Raw genomic sequence first — 20,150 nt, forward strand, 5'->3', positions numbered from 1 at the left:
AGTCCAGTTGAAGTTACACTTCTCCCAAGGAGACACTATAACCACAGGCCACCCAACCCAAAGTGCCCCTTCTGTGAGCCTCTGTATTAATTTCTTTCTTTTTTTAGAGTAGTTTTAGGTTTACAGCAAAACTGAGCATCAAATACAGATAATCCCCACGTATTTCCTGCCCTCGCACATGTATAGGTTCCTCAATATCCCCCAGGAAAATGCTACAGTTGTTAAGAACCGATGAACCTACATTCACACATCAATATTGCCTCAAGTCCATAGTTTACATTAGGGTTCAATCTTCATTTCATGCATTCTATGGGATTTTAACAAACGTGCGGCATGTATCCACAATTATATTACCATACAGAATACTTTCACTGTCCTAAAAATCCTCTGTGCTCGGTCTTCATCCCTCCTTCCCCACTGCTGCTGCTAAGTCGCTTCAGTCTGTCCAACTCTGTGTGACCCCATAGACGGCAGCCCGCCAGGCTCCCCCGTCCCTGGGATTCTCCAGGCAAGAACACTGGAGTGGGTTGCCATTTCCTTCTCCAATGCATGAAAGTGAAAAGGGAAACTGAAGTCGCTCAGTCGTGTCCGACTCTTCACGACCCCATGGACTGCAGCCTACCAGGCTCCTCCGTCCATGGGATTTTCCAGGCAAGAGTACTGGAGTGGGGTGCCATCGCCTTCTCTGCCTTCCTCACTAATGCCTGGTAACTACTGATCATTTTACTGTCTTCCAATGCATTTAAGGGAAACTTCTAAGTCATTTAACTGGAAAACTTTTTGAAATGTTTTCTACAGTTTTGCTAAGGTCCATGACATTGTGTAACTTTAAGATCCTGGGTCAGGAAGATCCCCTGGAGGAGGCACAGGCTACCCACACCAGTATTCTTTGGCTTCCTTGCTGGCTCCAACGGCAATGAATCCGCCTGCAATGTGGAAGAGCTAGGTTTGATCCCTGCATTGGGAAGATCTTCCCCTGGAGAAGGGCATGTCAACCCACTCCAGGATTCTTGCCTAGAGAATCCGCATGGACAGAGGAGTCTGGCAGGCTGCAGTCCAGGGGGTGGCAAAGAGCTGGACATGACTGATCAGCTAAGCACAGCACAGCACAAGACGTAAACTGTGATGATTTGCTATATGCATATATTACCAAATGATCAGCTCACTAAGGTTTGTTTAAATACCCATCACAACACATAACCAGAATTTCTCTTTATTCTGGTGAGGACTTTTAACACTTACTCTCTCAGGAACTTCAAACATACAGTACAGTACTGTTAATTATAGTTGCCATAGTGCATATTACATCTCGAGTACTTATTCATTTTTGTACCCTTGGAACAGTACCAGCCATTCTTCCATTCCCTTCACCCTTGACAAACAACCGTCTATTCTGTTCCTTTGAGTTTGGTATGTCTTAATTCCACATGTAAGTGATTCTTCCCAATATTTGTCTTTGACTTATGTCACAGAATAATGCCTTCAAAGTCCATTTATGTTGTCATATGTGGCAGAATTTCATTTGAAAAATCTGAATAATATTCCTGTGTGTGTATTCATGTATGTGTATGTATATATATATATATATATATATATATATATATATATACATCACAATATTTTAAATGAATTATTCCTGGAAAAGGGTCTGGATGGAACTGTCTGTATTTTTTAATTTTTATTTAATTTTTAAGAATTTTTTGCCATACCATGTGGCTTGTCAGATCTTACTTCCCCAACCTGGGCCACAACAGTAAAAAGACCAATTCCTAACCACTGTACTGTCAGGGAGTTCCTCGCCACAACTCTTGATTCACACATCTATCAGTGGACACCTAGGTTGTTTGTATGTCTTGGATATATATTAAAAAAAAATGCTACAATGAACATGGGCATATTGATTATCTCTTTGATATAGTGATTTAATTTCTATCAAATATACATACAGATGTGAGATAGCTGGATCATATTCAATTTTCATCTTTTAAGGACTCTGCATACCTTTTTCAGTAGAGACTGTACCAATTTACATTCCCACCAATAGTGTACAAGGGTGCCCTTCTTTCCTTATCCTTCCCAGTATTTTCTCTTTTTGATAACAGCTATCCTAATAGGTATAAGGTGATATCTCATTATAGTTTTGATTTTCATCTCCCTGATGATTAGTGAAATCAAGCACTTTTTCATGTACATCTTTGCCATTGGAATATCTTCTTTGGAAAATGCCTATTCAAGTCCTTTGCCTAATTTTTTTGGTAGTATCTTTACCTGGCTTTAGTATCGGGGTAATGCTGGCCTCATAAAATGAGCTTGGGAATGTTCCTTTCTCTTCAGACTTTAGGAAGTGTTTCAAAAGGATCAATGTTAATTCTTTTTTAAAGGCTTGGCAGAATTTACCAGTAAAACAATCTTATCCCAGACATTTCTTTTTTTAATATAAATTCATTTAATTGGAGGTTAATTACTTTACAATATTGTATGGGTTTTGCCATACATCAACATGAATCTGCCACACATATACACGTGTTCCCCATCCTGAACCCCCCTCCCTCCTCCCCCCCTGTACCATCCCTCTGGGTCGTCTCAGTGCACCAGCCCCAAGCATCCAGTATCATGCATTAAACCTGAACTAGCGATTCATTTCTTATATGATATTATATATGTTTCAATGCCATTCTCCCAAATCATCCCACCCTCGCCCTCTCCCGCAGAGTCCAGAAGACTGTCCTATACATCTGTGTCTCTTTTGCTGTCTCGCATACAGGGTTATCATTACCATCTTTCTAAATTCCATATATATGCATTAGTATACTGTATTGGTGTTTTCTTTCTGGCTTACTTCACTTTGTATAATAGGCTCTAGTTTCATCCACCTCATTAGAACTGACTTAAATGTATTCTTTTTAATGGCTGCTTTGAGATATTTGTGAATGCTGTTTGAGTCTCCTTAGTCTTTAGTGTTGTGTTCATATTTTCTGTTTCTTCTTGAATCATGTTTGGTAGGTTATATGCCACTAGGAATTTATTGATTTCTTCAATTAGTTGGTATCTACTTATAGTAGTCTCATGATTATATTTTTTCAAAAATTCAGCTCTCAGTTTCATTGATCTTTTCTATTGTCTTTTAGTCTCATTTATTTCTGCTCCAATCTTTATTATTTCCTCCCTTGTACTAACTTTGAGATTCGTTTTTGCTGATTTTCCTAATTCCTTGAGGAGTAGTAAGATTGAGATCTTTCTTTTTTCTTGCTGTGTTACTCCCTATAAATTTTCCCTGTTAGAACTGCCCCCAGCCACTATGCAATAAGTTCCAGTAGGTTGTGTTCCCATTTTGATTTGTCTCAAAGTATTTGTTCTTCTTTTCCTTCCGTGATCTATTCGTTATTCAGGTGTGTTATGCTTAATTTCCATGTATTAATGTATTTTCCAGCTTTTCTTCTACTATTGACTACTAGTACCATAACACTGTGGTCAGAAAAGATGTGATATAATTTCAGCCTTAAATTTGCTATCTATTACCTATCATATGATCTATCTTGGAGAATGTTCCATGGGTACTTGAGAAGAGTATGTAATCGGCTGCTATTGGATGAAATGTTCTGTATATGTCTGTAAGGCATATTAAATCATAGAATCATTCAAATCCACTATTTTGCTATTCATTCTCTGTATGAATCATATATCCATTGTTCAAAATGGGGTATCGTTTTCCACTATTAGTTTATTGTTGCTTATTTCTCCTTTTAGCCCCTGTTTCAGTTCTACTATTATTTATTTCATATATTTTGATGTTCCAATGCTGGCTGCATATTTACAATTATTGTGTCTTTTTGATGAACTGACCACTCTATCATTATGTAATGACTGCATTTGGCTGGGTTTTGACCATTTTTTGGCTTAATGTCTATGTTGTTTGTTATAAGTATAGCAGGGGTTTCCCTGGTGGCTCAGATGGTAAACCTCCTGCAATGCAGGAGACCTAAGTTCGATCCCTGGGTCAGGAAGATCCCCTGGAAAAAGGAATGGCTACCCACTCCAGTATTCTTGTCTAGAGAACTTCATGGCCAGAGGAGCCTTGCTTTCTTTTGGTTACGATTTGCTTGAAATATCTGTTATCATCTCTTCAGTCTCAGTCTTTCTGTGTACTTTTAGACAGCATATCTTTTAGAGAGCATGCCTTTCAATCTTGTTTTTACACATTCAGTTACTTTTGATTGGAAAGCTTAAAACATTTACCATTAAATTAATTGCTGATAGGTAGGAATTTGCTTTGTCCATTTGTTGTTTTGTGAATGTATTGTTCCATGAGTCTTCTACTGTTCTTATCCTTTGTGATTTGAGTATTTTTGTGACACTATACTTTGACTCCTTTACCATACTCTTTTGTGTATCTACTATAGGTTTTTCCTTTGTGGTTACAGTGAGGGTTAAAGAAAATATATTCATAACATGCTAATTTAAGCTGATAACAATTTTACTTCAATAGCATACTAAACTTTACAATTTTACATCTCTAACAGATTATATTATTTTAGGTTACTGATGTTACTATTTAAATTTTTATAATGTATAACAAATAAGAGATTATTGAAGTCATAAGTGAATTATGTCACAGCTTATAATATTAGAGAATTTGACTTTGACTATAAATTTACCATTACCAGTGAGTTTTACACATTCATATGTTTTTATGATTTAAATTAGCATCTTTTCATTTTAGCTTGAAAAACACCCTTTAGTATTTCTTGTACAGCAGTTTTGTTTGTTCGAGAAAATATATATCTTTTCAAAGGAAAAATATTTTCTCAAACAATACTTTCTCTCCTAAAGGAAAAGATACCCAGTTTGTTTGGGTAAAGTGGTCTTGGTTGAAACTTTTATTTCTCCTCTCAATATCCGAATACATCAGTTCACATTTTCTTGGCTTATAATATTTCTTTTGAGAAATTTTGATAGTTAGGTAGGCTTTCTTCACTCTTTTTGCTTTTTCCTTCTAAGACTGTATAATTTCAAAAGGCCTACATTCCAGGTCACTTGTCTTTCTTCTGCTTGATCAAGTGTGATGTTGAATCTCTCTATTCCAATTTTTCAGTTCAGTCATTGTATTATTCAGCTCTAGGATTTTTGTTTGTTATTTATTTTTGTTTGTTTGTTTTTTATTAATGATCACTTTTCTTTGTTGAACTTCTCATTTCGTTTATGCATTGTTTTCCCAATTTTGTTCAGTTGTCTTTCTGTGTATCCCTATAGCTCACTGAATTTAAGAGGATTATTCTTATTTTTCAGAAAGTTCACAGATCTCCATTTCTCTAGGGTCAGTCCTTGGAGTTTTATTAATTTCCTTTGGTGGTGACACTTTTACTGGATTATTTGTAATTCTTGATTCCTTGTGTCAGTATTTGCACATTTCAGTAAGTGGTCTGCTCTTCCAGACTTTATATGTTTGCTACCATAGGGTAACCCCTTCACTCATCAGCTCAACCTGGGGTACTACATGAGTCAGCTGGTAGCATTTTTTTGGAAAGTGGCATTTGCTTGCTGGCTCAGACAGTAAAGCGTCTGCCTGCAATGTGGGAGACCTGGGTTCTATTCCTGGGTTGGGAAGATCCCCTTGAGAAGGAAATGGCAATCCACTCCAGCACTCTTGCCTATCAGGCTCCTCTGTCCATGGGGTCACAAAGAGTCGGACACGACTGAGAGACTTCACTTCACTTCACTTCACTTGGGTGAGGCTATGGTCCATTATCTGAGGTCAGAAAGGGTATCACTGGTTGAGCTCCACTGCTGGGTAAAACTGCTGCCTGAGCTCCACATTTAAGCAGGGCCACTCGATAGACTCCCATATTGGATGGGGCTACTACTGTACTCTGCACTCAGGTGGGGTCACTGGCAGGATTTCGCAAGTCGTCAGGGCTATGGGTGGCTTTGCAACTGCTCCTGGTCAGCTGGGTCTCAGGCTGTGCTCCTACAGTGAATGGCACTGCTGGCTGGACTATGTTCAGTCAGAGCTGCATGCTCTGCTCTGCCATCCAGTGGGACTTCGGGCTGTACCCTGTTGTTGGGCAGGGCCACGGGCTGGGCCTCATAACATAGTGAGCTACTGGCTAGACTCTGCTCTTGGCTGGGCTGGGCTCTCTGGTGGAGAGGGGCCTCCAACTGTATCCTGCAGTTAGGCGGGGCTTGTCTGTGTTCTGCAGCCTGGTAGCAATAAGGCAGGCTCACACCTTGCGCTCTGCCATGCGGTGGGCCACAGGTTGGACTTCATGGCTCAGTGTTGCTGTACACTGGACTCTGGGACTGTCAGAGTTACTGTTCAGGCTCCATGGTTTTGTGCAGCCAGAGAGAATGCATAACAGCTGGGCAAGGCTGCTTGCTTCAATCCATGAACAAGCATGGTTGGAGCATGGGCTACGCAGTGGCCTCAGTATTCAGGCTAGGCTACTTGGTGAGACTGGAGGTTATGCTCAGCAGCTTTGCAGAGGTGCAAATCTGCTTTCTTGTCCAGACCAAACAGCACAACAGGCTCCGTAGCTGGTATGGTTCATTGACTGGGGACCCAAATCAGGCGGAACTGTCCAATGGACTCCCTAGCCAGATGGCGTGACCAGTTTGGCTCTGAAGATGGAAAGAGCCATTGGCTGAGATCTCTGCATGGGCATTGCTACAAGCAGAAATACAGTTTGCCAGGATCTGAGGGCTGGTTGCTGTAATTCCCACCCCAGCATCTCTATCTCTCTTTGATCTCCAGTGGTTGAGTCCCATAGACTCCCCTAGTTGCCTCTAGGAAGTTAGCCCTGATAGAGCACTCTGGGAAGTGTCCCACAATGCTGGGAGAGCTACATGTCCACTTAGGGTCCTCTTTTCCCACTGCAGAAACTACAGGCTTGGGGGGCACTCTGGGTGCAGTACTGTTCTAGTCTGGGGAATGCAATGTGGTCAGAATGCAGCTGATTCCCTCACTCTTCCAGTATGGTATTAGTCTCTGTGGCCTAGGAGGGTAATTTAGCCTCACCCGTGGGTCTGGTGCCTTTTCTATGAATAATGTGCGGGTGGCTGAAGTGGGGAATGACTTGTATCTGCCATCTTGATTAGGAAGCTTTCTTTTCTGTACTAGTTTCTTCTTTGTTTTTTGCCATGAACTCTTTAATACCAGCTTATAGATCCCTTCTCAGAATAAAATAAAATACATAAGAATGGAAAAGAAGCCAGTTATATTGAAATAGTTATCAACATATTACAAATATAAATTGTGATATAATAATAGTTCTCCCTCTTGACTAAGTCACTAAAAAATAAGACCTAGTGGCAGCTTTAATAAACAGGAAAATTTTGAAGTAGTAGTAACTGTAAACAATATTTTGAGATATCTGCCACAAATTTAATGTGACAAGGAAATATTTATTATTTTAATTAGTGACAAAGTTAGATGTCCTGTTAATACTCTCGGCACTTTGGTTTGTTGCCTCTATTGTTAATCAGATGAAATACTAAATATTAGCTAGCAGGTAAAGAAAATAAGATGTAATGTTTTTCACATCTAAGTTCAGGAGCCCCTGAATTCTCTTGACGGGTCCTCCATGGGAACCCCTGGTTAGAAACCCCTGCTTTATACATATCTTTATAAATTGTTCTGTACCAATTTTATACTTCCTTGTATGTTAATCATATTTTTTCTCTCTACCAACATGAATTTTCACAGCATTTAAGAATCATTTGCATGCACTAATATTCTAAAATAGAATGCAATTTTATTTTTCCCTCAATACTTGAATTGCTTTTTAAAAAGTGCTAATGTCTTTTCTTTTTGGTCAATGTTCTATATGTAAGTGTGGCTGCAACCACTTCATTGTTACCACTGATGTCCTAAAAACACTTACTGGTCTTATATTTTTCTCTCAATAGATCAAATTAAATTACACTAAAGCAGATTTTCAAAGCTGAAATAATAACAAGAATCACCTAAACTGAGTGCACATTATTTCGATCTAACTCATAACTGCATATACTAGAAGCTTCTCTACAAACTCAGGCTATGGTGTACTTTTAAAGTGTTTCTTTGTTTCTTATAAGCATTTTAGGATCTTCAACTACTTCCGTATAGTGAACTTGGCTTCTAGCTTAAATTAAAGTATTTTGAAATAAAGGAGGCATTAGTACTTTTATTCAGTTCAGTTCAGTACTTTTATTAATAACCCTAAATTTGGGGCATGATCTTGCTGATTAAAGTTTTTTATTTTTATTTTTTCAGTAAGGCATTTATCTTGTCAAATAACTAAAATCTATTAGCTTTCTGGCAGGAAAGAGCTTATTGACCCATACTAGGAGAGATAATACTGTTGTTAATTCAAGTCTCTGGGAAGCAATGCGTCCTTAATTGTTTTTGTTGTTATGAGAAGACAATGATGTCACATAAGCAACAAACTATGATTACGCATGGATGGTGTTTAGCACTGTAATCAGATAGAATTTACAACAAAGTTAATCTGATGATACATATTTAATGCTATGCATTATCTATGTGCTACATGGTAATTAGATACAAATGGTAAACAGCTCCTTTGAATGGCAAATTTATGTTACTTTTGCATCACTGAAGCAAATCCTTTCTAGGATGGGAGGGAGAAAGGCAGTGGTGATTCTAGTCTTTTCTCCTGCCTGAGCAGGAAACAGTCTTCTTTGGGTACTTGATAAGGAGGACCTTCCTCCTTATCAGAAGATACTCAGACGTTGAATTTGTCTGGATAAATGTGATATTAACTTTAATAACTCAGATGAGTTATTCACCGTTTGCGCCTCGTAACCAAGCACCACAATTCCAATCAGGCATAATATTAAATTATATGTTAAATTGTTTCCTCCTACAAGCACAACTAAGAAAATGAGTTTTGATTGAACAGGATAAGGGATGAAAGAAAATTTTAGAGTATCTGACATTGAGGAGGAAAGGAAGCCAGCTGAGGAAAAAAAAGTCCTCAGTGGCATGCTTTCAACAGAGGGAAAACTCAAAATTTGTGGGGCAAAGGATGCAAGCAAGATGTCAAAAAGAGAAAGATTCAGGCTTAGAAAAGAGGAATGGACATCTAGAAAAGAGGAAGAGGCAAGAAAGAAACAGGTTAACCCAACACCAGCAAACATGAAGTGCATGGAGGCATTGGGTATAACACAGAAGGAACTGGCCAGGATCTACTTAGATTTTGTGATTCTCTTTCGCTTATCTTCTAAGATATAGCATAATGTGATTTCATAAGCAGTCTTTTTGACTGCATGAACTTGTTGCAGTGAACATGTTAGTGGTTCAGTGGTGTCTGACTTTTTGCAACCCCATGGACTGTAAGCCCACCAGGCACCTCTGTCCATGGGAATTCTCCAGCTAAAAATAATGGAGTGGGTTGACATGCCCTCCTCCAGGGGATCTTCCTGACCCCAGGCATCGAACCAGGGTTTCCTGCATTTGTAGGCAGAGTCTTTACCACTACACCACCTGGGAAGCTTTGATTACCTAGTGGTTAAGATTAAAGGACTTGAATTCAAGAATACAGATCTAATTTACTGCCATCTCCAAACAAAGCAATTCATTCCCCTCAACTGGACCAGGCAATTTAAAGAGAAAAACAAATATGTATTGTTAATGCTACAAAATCAAGTGAAACAGGAAAAAAAAATCCCAGGTATTACATTTCTATATAAAAATTGTTAAAGTTTGTTGCATATTAGAGGGCCATTCATTGGAGAAGGCAATGGCAACCCACTCTAGTACTCTTGCCTGGAGAATCCCAGGGACGGGGAAGCCTGGTGGGCTGCCGTCTATGGGGTCGCACAGAGTCGGACATGACTGAAGTGACTTAGCAGCAGCAGCGGCAGCAGCAGAGGACCATTCATAAGTGAAAATCCTTCTGTTTCTTACATTCTTTAAAGAGTTAAAAACATGACTTAAAAAATAAAAAAAATTTTAAATATTACTGGTAAATAAACACTATGGTATTTGTTTTTTAAAAAATAAATAAATATTGTGGTATTTATTTGTATTATAAATACCACAGTAGCATTCTGCATATATATATATATATATATATATATATATATATATATATAAATTTACTAAGGCATGTGAAGGAAAAGCTACAGTTTTAATGGGAAAAATAAATGTCTGCCTTGATTAATTCTTCAAAATATGACTGTCTTTTACTACAATTTGACTATACAGAAAAAAACTAGAAAGCTTCAACTACTGAATAGGAATCAGACATTTGTTTGCCTTATTGTACTTTAAAATGAAACTGTCCAATTGGAAAAAAAAGAGGGAGAACTAAGTCGCATTTAGGCTTCTTAACTTGCTCATTCTGATTATTGGGCAAAGAATCATGTCACTAAGGCAGGCAGGACAAATGGGATCTATCCTCCATTTCAAGTCAGAGAACTGTGGACCTACTGCTCAGACAAAGAAAATACATTTTTCAAAAAGGGGATTTCTTAGCACAGTGTAACTTTTGTTGAGGTTAATAAATGTGCATCATGATAATAAAGAGCCTACATAAACTCATTCAACCTTAGTCCTATAGGCCCTATAGTGTAGGGAATAAACTATGTCTATGTTTAAAACATACATGAGGTGAACCGGAATGCAAGCCCACACTACACAATGGAGAAACACCTATATGGACACAGACAGCTCAAACAATAGACACTGGGGCTCTGAGATTTGGAGACCATCAAAGGGAGATATGACAAAATTATTACAGCAGAAACTAGCTGATCACCTTAAAATCAAAGCAAACCTCACGATTCAAACACAAAGAACAATAACAAAAAACCTACAATGACTATGCCCATCCATGAAAAATCTTGCAGTTCCGCCTTCTAGACAGGGTCAAACAAAAGCTGCCAAGAATTCTAAGAATTAGATCTAATAGAGTACTTTATTCTAACAAGCAGTCTCTTTGGTATAATTCTCATAGTAACCTAGTAATCTCAGATGAGGAGATAGGGCTTTAGCAAAGTGACACAGTTTGCCCAAAGGAGGCAAAGTAATAGAATGAAAAGAGCAATGGCTTTAGAGTCATGATAGGATTTGTTTTGAGCCTCAGCTCTACTACTTTATCACTTAGCAGTTAAGTGACAAGTGGGCAACTTCTCTAAGCCTCAGGTTCTTGATCTGTAAAATGAGGGTAACAGTAGTTATCTCATAGGACTGTTGTAGGATTCAAGGAGATAAAATACATAAATTGCTTGGCACAGTTCCCAGCACATATTAAGTGCCTAACAAGGGATAACTTTACCATTTAACCACTGATCCTGAGAAAGCTATTTAACCTCTTGACCTGTACACTTTTATTTTCATGCAATGGTACTGGTGAGGTGAGGTGAAGTCGCTCAGTCGTGTCCGACTCTTTGCGACCCCGTGGACTGTAACCTACTAGGCTTCTCCGTCCATGGGATTCTCCAGGCAAGAATACTGGAGTGGATTGCCATTTCCTTCTCCAGGGGATCTTCCCGACCCAGGGATCGAACCCGGGTGTCCTGCATTGGAGGCAGACGCTTTAACCTCTGAGCCACCAGGGAAGATCGCAATGGTACTGACAATATCTATTTAACAGAGTCATTGGGATGATAAAATATATGCAATTTTGCATACGGGAATGATGGCTCTACATGTACACAGACCTAAACTTAAAAGGACACATATCTAATAAACGGCACACACATACCTAGAACCTGATTGTCTACGTTGAGTCCTCTTACTATCCACACAGATAGATACTCCTAAATCTATTTTCCAAACATAGAGGAACATTTTCACATAACTCCAATGAGAAGACAGCAATCTAGAAATTCCCATGAAAATGAGATTTAAAAGAAAAATATGCAATTACCTGAATTAAGGGCTCACTCAACATGCCTTCATTAACCTCCAGAATGACGTTTTTTATTTCTTCATATGGCATACGATACGATCCTAGGAAGATAGCTAAAATAAAAGTTGATTTTATTAAAAAGAGAGCAGCACCACAATTTTAAAGCCCAAATAAATACCTGATTTTCATTTCACAGACTTACAATATGAAATCTCTCACTAATATTAATCTACATGATTACGAACAAACAAAAGTAGTTTCCATTAGCTAACGTTCTAATGTTCAGAGCTCATGCATATTTATGTGTGTGTGTGTGCATTTAGCTGCTAAGTCATGTCCGACACTTTGCGACCCCATGGAGTGTAGTCCACTAGGCTACTCTGTCCATGGGATTCTCCAGGGAAGAATACTGGAGTGGATTGCATTCCCTTCTTCAGTGGATCTTCATGACCCAAGGATCAAACCTGGGTCTCTTGCATTGCAGGAGGATTCTTTACCATCTGAGACACCAGGGAAGCCACGTGTGTATTTATATGGAAGATAAATCTACTAGCAGCATGGATAACTACATGCTTAGGCATTGTAGATGAAGTGAATACAAAATAACCCAAGAAAAGTTAGAAACTGTATCTCAAGTTAGCTTTTTAATTCAACATTGAATTTACTGAGATTGTCAGAGGCATTCAATACAGCACCTCTCAAGGAAGACAGCAAAGGAACCTGACACTAAAAAAAAGCCATCAGTCTACTTTGCAGTTCTCCCACATGAGAAAAAATTAAAGTGTCTGAATAATCAAATGTTCTCTAAATCTTTGATGACATTCATGCAGTATGCTATTAGTTGCGTTTAATGTTGAATCACGATTTCCCCTGTCAAATTTTTTCTTAACTGAATATATATGATGTCATATGGGAATAATTCAACAAATTATACCTAGGAAAGTTCACACTGACTCAGAAAATATTGCTCAATAATACATTTCACTTTCACCTCCACTGAACATACTTTTTAAAGAACATACATGTGTTCTTATCCCCAGAACATGAATATGTTCCAAATATTTTTTTTTTTTCATGGAGAAGTCTATATGGCTTAACTGTACCTACTGAAAAAGCATCCTTTCTGTCCAGGCAATTATATAGACATAAACACCAAATGAGATCACCAGAATCCAAATAAATAATGTTATGAGATATCAACTAGCAATTAAAATAATTTTGTGTTTCTTAAAAAAAAAATGTGCTGACCATCCACTTTATAAAGGAAAATAGACTGTCAGATAAGCAATGTACATATGCAGAACAATTATTAGGAGACTGCTTTCCTGAAAGCAACATTCCTACTGACAGAAGAAGAAGAATGGCGAGTTATTTTAATCTGATTCTCTGTAGCACATTCCTTTACAAAATAAACTCCCATGGTATTTCTTTGCATAATTAGAAATGCTTGATGTGCTGAAATTTCTCAAGCATAGTGTTTTAGTATCTTTAGAATATAAACACAGCATAATGTGGTACAAAAAGAAATGCTGAATTTAATATAGAGGGAAGACTATATATTAAAAAAAAAATTCAGGCCTGGGTAAATGAAGATGGGCTTAAATGTCCAGCTACTTTAGCAAAAGTTTACTTAATGGCTGACTGGTTTGTTAAAGGCTTTAAGGTCCACTAACCAATTTTGCAGGGCAGCGGTTAACAACTTAACTCACTCACATCATAATTCCTTCAAACACAATAGCAATAAAAGGATTCAATCAATGTGACTAGTGAATACTCTAAAACCATCACTCTCAGGTGTAGGCAGAAGGAAAAAACACTTTTCAACTCTGTCTTCATTCTCACTTTGGCCTCTTAACAATGCAGAATTCCAAAGCCTTTTATTCATAAAAGTTCCACCTGGCCTGGCCAAGGCAAAATCATAGAGGGAGTCTATTCTGGCTGAATGATAAAAAGGCAACCTAAATCATGTTTACACCAAATTTTGTTTCCAATAGATGCTAAATATACCTGCTCAAAGAAGTTACAACTTTGCTTTAAAAACGTCCAACAATCTCTCACCACTACCATCACCACCACTCCCTTTGTAGAAAATATCACATACAAAGATTCTGTGCTGTTTTGGGATCCAAAATTCTCAACTCTTTTACTTTCTTCTTTGCAGGTATGGTCTTCTTTTCTTCTAAAGCTTCTGCATTCTTTTGAACTGAAAGAAAAATGTTGAAAGATAAATAATAATACTGCTAATCCAAATACATGGACTAACATGAGTAAGGCATATTAACTACATTAATAAAGCTCATGCCCAAATCAATAAATAGGTTTATTTCATTAGTTCAAGGAAGAGGATGAACATAGAAACATAGACCTGTTTAAGGTTTTTCCTACAAATTAAATATTAGCACTTAAGTAGAAAAGATAAGCCAAATAGAACCAAAAATCAATTGCTGCTTCTTAACTAATGTGGAGCATTAATTACTGCTTTACCAGGTTCCTACAGCAGCACAGGAATTAAACATATAGTAAAATCTCCCTAATTGGGACTAATTGAGCAAAAAGGCAAACATGTATTTATCCTAAAATATGCTAAAATTAAGGCAGGTCTGAAATTGCTTTGAAGTTATCTAAGGTACTTTAAGGCTAAACAGGTTGCCATATGAAAGCCCCTATTGAGACTGCTTTGCAGAACAGATATTAACCATTTGCAAGTTAGACAACAGTTAGCACCTATCTGCATACTTATAATTAAGGAACCTCAAAGACAGGGTGTTTTGAGTAAGTTTCCTTTGTCTCCTTCACCATATTTTAGTACTATTTGCTTTCTTTGAACAAAAGATTTATTTACCCTACATTCGGAAGGTCACCCTAGAGTTCCAAACAGTTAAAATGTCTTGAAACTGTGAAGAGTGACAGTGCCATGGAGACGCCTTAGATCTCCCCCCAAAAGTCTCCCCCATCACCCCCATCAGCCCTCCCCTCAAAGAAGCCATCTCTCAAACCAAACTGAAAAACAACATGCTGTTTGCAATGAAAAGGAGGCTTTATCTCAAATCCCTTAAGCCCTCCTATATAGAAATTCTACAGCTACCATTATATTCCTGTGTTGGCAGTTTACCTCTGTTAATATAAAAACAGGGTTGTAGGTAATGGGACCATGAAAAAATATGAGAAAAGTAAAGGCAACATTTTTCAGTCAACTAGAATGGTATGCTCCGGTACCCATACTCTTGCTGCTAAATTTTACCACAAAGTCACATGACCATCATCATGCTGGTTCATTATTATACTTTTATAAAATATAACTTTATTTTGAGGCAATTATTATTTTTGTTATATTTATTTATCTGACCGTTGTTAAGGAGATCACAAATGAGTTACTGATTCTCTTATTTTCTTTAGAGGAAAAGTAGCCCACAAACACAGTACTTTTCTTTTTTCTTTTTTTTTTTTGGCTAAGCTTTTTGTTCACAGATGTATGCATCTGGAAAAATTTCTACAAGGCATCAAAATGTTGTGGTCCATTAAGACTTCCTTTGTTTTATTGCTACAAACTATAGAAAAATTAAATGAACTTACTATAGAAATAAAAAAAATAATCACTAAAATCCTAACACTGCCACACTTTACAGGTATGACCAATTTAACATAATGCAGAGTTCAAGCAGGCTAGATAATTACACTTGACAAACACGATCTTATGGGAGTGAAAAGTAGTTTGCCATGTTTACTCAAGAAAAGAAAATTACTGGTACTGCTAGAAGAAAAATGACTTTCAATATATTTCTTTTAAAAAATCATCACAAGTGTTCCTCAAAGGATCTAGGAGCCCAGTGTATTTCCTATAAAATAATCAGCATATTAATTTATCCTAACTTTCAAGACACTTTCAGCTGAAGAAAACTCTATATAAATGACAGTTCAAGACTGAGTCCTTTTGTCATAAGAAAATAGTTATCTGAATTTTACTGAAATTACTTGTAGAATCTTTTAGAAATGTGTGCTAGTCAAAGAAAATAGACAAGAAAAATATCCTAATCATTCAATATGCCTTAAATCCCAGTATGGGAGACTAAGAAAGCACATATACAGTGAAAATGCTATACAGTATGAAAGACACATTATGATTATCCTGCAAACTAAGAGGCTCCTGAATAACCCAAACACAATAATGGTCATTTTGTGCAACATCATATTTTTGCTTTTTTTAAATTAAAGTATATTTCAATCTCTCCCCTTTCCAAATAAACAAGCTACTGAAAATGAAGATTAGATCTCTTAAATGCCTAGAGTTCACAGTTTTATTTTCTGAATCCTTACATATTTTCCTTGTATTATACTTTAGTTTATCTTGGGTTGAAGAAATGGGCTTCCCAGGTGGTGCCAGAAGTAAAGAATCCACCTGCCCTTGCAGGAGACACGGGAAACCTGGGTTCAAACCCTGGGTCAGGAAGATCCCCTGGAGTAGGAAATGGCAACCCACTTCAGTATTTATACCTGGAAAATCTCATGAACAGAGGAGCCTGGTAGGCTACAGTCCACGGGTTTGCCAAAAGTCGGACAAAACCGAGCACTCACACATGTACGCAAGAAATGAATAGAATTCCATGAGTGGGTACTGCTGAACTAGGATCATTAGAGCAAACCTAGTTTAAAATAACTTCTTCACTAGACAGGCTTTCAGGAGCAATCATGTTTTCACCATGATCACTAGTTATTAACCAGTGGCTCTTATCACCTTTGGGGGCTTCCCTGGGGGCTCAGCAATAAAGAATCTGCCTGCAATGCAGGAGACATGGGTTTGATCACTGGGTCAAAAAGATCTCCTGGAGGAGGAAATGGAAACCCGCTTCAGTATTCTTGCCTGGGAAATCTCATGGACAGAGGAGCCTGGCAGGCTACAATTCATGGGGTTGCAAAAAGAGTCCGATATGACTTAGTGACAAAACAGCAACAATTATTGCCTTTGGTTTTCTTGTCTTTAAAAGCATTCCTTAGCAATCACAACCACAGGCTTAGATAATAGAGAATTTCAAGAGAGGTAATGATATATGAAATGTATCTATATAGTATCAAAGCTTTCAAACATTCAAAAGTCTGTGCTTTCATAAAGACCAGAAAATGCCACTTGTCTTAAGATTCTTTTATTTCAAATATGTTTCTAATACTTGTAAAACTCAAATATTCCATGACTTAATTTAAAAATGGGTAATTCCATGACTCAATTAAAACTCAAAATAGATATTTTTCCAAAGAGGACATTTGGAATGAACAACAAATAAAGATGCTCAACATTGGTAATCATGAAGGGAAATGCACACGAGATATCACCTCACACTTGTTAAGATGACTACTGTTTAAAAAAAAAAGTGTCGGTGAGGATGTAGAGAAATTGGAAGCCTGGTACACTGTTAGTAGGAATGTAAAATGGTGAAGCCACTATGGAAAACCATACAAATATTCATCAAATAATTAAAACAGAACTACCATACAGTCCAGCAATCCCACTTCTGGGTATATATCCAAAAGAACTGAAATTCAAATCTTGAAGAGTTATCTAAACACCTATGTGGACTGCAGCATTATTTACAATAGCCAAGATGTGGAAACAATCTAAATGTCCATCAAAGGATGAATGAATAAAGAAAGCGTAATATATACATAGAATGGAATGTTATCCAACTTTAAAAAATAAGGAAACCCCACCATTTGCAACAACATGGAAGAACCTGGAAGTCACTATGCTAAGTGAAATAAGCAATTCACAAAAGCACAGATGCTGCAATAGTTACACTTATGTAAGGATCTCATAGAAACGATGTCGAATGGTGGCTGCTAGGAGCTGGAGGAAGGGAAAAACGGAGAGTTACTGTTCAATGGGTCATACTAGTTCAGTGACTTCTAGAGATCTGTGGCATAACACTGAGCCTACAATTAACAATGTTGTACTGTGCACTTAAAAATTTCAGAGGGTTGCTCTCATGTGAAATGTGCTTATAAATTATAATGATTCTATAATATTTCAAATTACTTGAATGAGACTAAAGAGATATTTTTTAATTCTCAATACAAAAATTTCAAATACTGATTTTATCAATAATGGCCCTATGGTCTTCAGGTTCACGAGGCGTCCATTTTTATGTAATATCTCCTTGTGCAAATGGAAACTCATATAGCCACTGGGTGTGACGCCACATGATTAAATTAGAATACTTAAATGGACACTGCTAATCGACCAAATAATAATGAAACATTATAAAATACTGTCTGTAAGAATACAATGATGCAATAATAAAGACGTGTATTATTATTAAAGACATGTTAACATCAAGATACTAATTATCTAAGATAAAATGCCCAGTGAGTATTGTTATATTTCCTATAATACATGGAGTTTTCCATGCAATTGTACTATAAATTTATTCCTTTACAACTGAGGGATGCTCATGAGCATAAGCAAAGTAAACATGGTTATATTCTTTCCCCAATCTAATTTAGGCAATGTTCGGGAATCCCATTTTAATTTCTGCTATCACAGTGGATATCCAAAACATGTGACAAGATGTTTGTAATTTGTAGCTAATATTAATATAAACGGGTAACACAATAATTTACATGGTGATAACTAATCATAAATCATAATAAAGGTTTTATAACTAATTTATCTCAAAATTCCGGTGAGAAAGATTGATTTCTAAAGTTGGCATCAATACATTCATTCACTCATTCATCCAGGACATATTTGCTGAACACCTACAATGTGTTAACTCTAGCATGAGCATAAAATGGTACACAAGACAGTCTACTCATATGTCTTAAGTATGTGGACTTAGGAAAACTACTAATCATGGAAGTATGTCCAAAAGATATCTAACAATTGTGATTTATTTATCCATAATAATAATATAGCTTCAATGAATACAAGCATATGACTTAGAAAATCTCCTTTTTTGTTATCAGAAGTCATAGTTCCACATTAGAGAACATTGTTATCTTAGGAACAACATCAACTGATGTGTTACATTTTATTATAAGAAATATATGGAAATGTACTTCCTATTAAGTACCCTATACACAAAGCCACGGTAAATAAAGCTAATAATCGTAGTGTTTCAAGCCACAGTGAAAATTTAGATAGCCTCCGGAGTGCACGTTCAGTCATATCTGACTCTTTTTCAGCCTCCTAGACTGTAGCCTGCCAGGCTGCTTTACCCATGGCATTCTCCAGGCAAGGATACTGGAGTGGGTCGCCATGCCCTTCTCCAGGGAACCTTCCTGATCCACGGGGCGAATCAGTGTCTCCTGCACCGACTGCACTGGCAGGTGTGTTCTTTCCCCCTGAGCCGCCTGGGAACCCTTATTGAGCTTCACGCATACACAGATGTGGGGCTGCCCTGGTGGCTCAGCCACTACAGAACCTGCCTGCAATGTGGGAGACCCAGGCTGGATCCCTGGGTCAGGAAGGCCCCCTGGAGAAGGGAATGGTTACCCACTCCAGTACTCTTGCCTGGAGAAGGTCACTGACAGCAGACACTGACGGGCTATAGCTCACGGGGTTGCAAAGAGTAGAACGTGACAGTGACGAACACGTTCACTTTCACTCATACATCAGATGTACCTCTAGTCAACAAGTCATGCCCAGCTGTCACTTTAGATATATCATACAAACAAAAACAACTGTTATTTGCCTACAGACGTACGTTTTTTAATCCATATGTATACAATTCCAAACATGGTTCTAACTACATGGAAATAATTTTTCATGTATTCCTTGAAACAGCTGTCATTTTAACTTCACTTAATAATTTGATGTTTAAATGAGTCCAAGTATGACAAAGGCAGGCAGGGAAAGTCTACAGTGATTTCTGTGTGATAGCTACAATGATTTCTTCTTTTAATTATTATCTTCCACTCTCTTTACATCATCTTTACCCCCATATTCCTGGAAATACTATACAAACACAATTGAAAAATGGGCAAAGGATTACCTATGTACATATACACACAAAACATATGTAGATGCATACACACAAAAGTGAAAACTTTAATAACGGCAATAGCTACAGCAATAATAATAATGGTAGTAGTATTAGCAGTATTAACTACAACCACAATCATTACAACTCCCACCAAAATCAACTTTCATTAAATATTTGTTCTGTGTCTGGAACTAATTTTATATCACCTTATATGATATGTATTACCATTGTCATTTTACAAAGGAGGAAACTAAGGAACACAAATATCGAGTTCTTTGCCCAAGTTCACAATAATTAGTACTCAACAGTTACTCAACCTCACCAG

General features: G+C 37.4%; 1 protein-coding gene across 6 annotated transcripts in view; it reads right to left on the bottom strand.

The window, feature by feature from the left end:
• The window catches only part of DIAPH2 (diaphanous related formin 2), a 968,993-nt gene that overhangs the window by 518,208 nt on the left and 430,635 nt on the right, over window positions 1–20,150 (bottom strand). For all 6 annotated transcript variants that reach the window (XM_070291115.1, XM_070291113.1, XM_070291114.1 and 3 more), the window contains 2 exons: window positions 13,954–14,055; window positions 11,871–11,965 (listed from right to left, as the gene is read on the bottom strand). In XM_070291115.1, coding sequence (XP_070147216.1) covers window positions 11,871–11,965; window positions 13,954–14,055 — 197 coding nt within the window. The remainder of the gene's footprint in view (window positions 1–11,870; window positions 11,966–13,953; window positions 14,056–20,150) is intronic.

This window comes from Ovis canadensis, chromosome X, assembly GCF_042477335.2.
Source record: "Ovis canadensis isolate MfBH-ARS-UI-01 breed Bighorn chromosome X, ARS-UI_OviCan_v2, whole genome shotgun sequence".
Classification (NCBI taxonomy): Eukaryota; Metazoa; Chordata; class Mammalia; order Artiodactyla; family Bovidae; genus Ovis; species Ovis canadensis.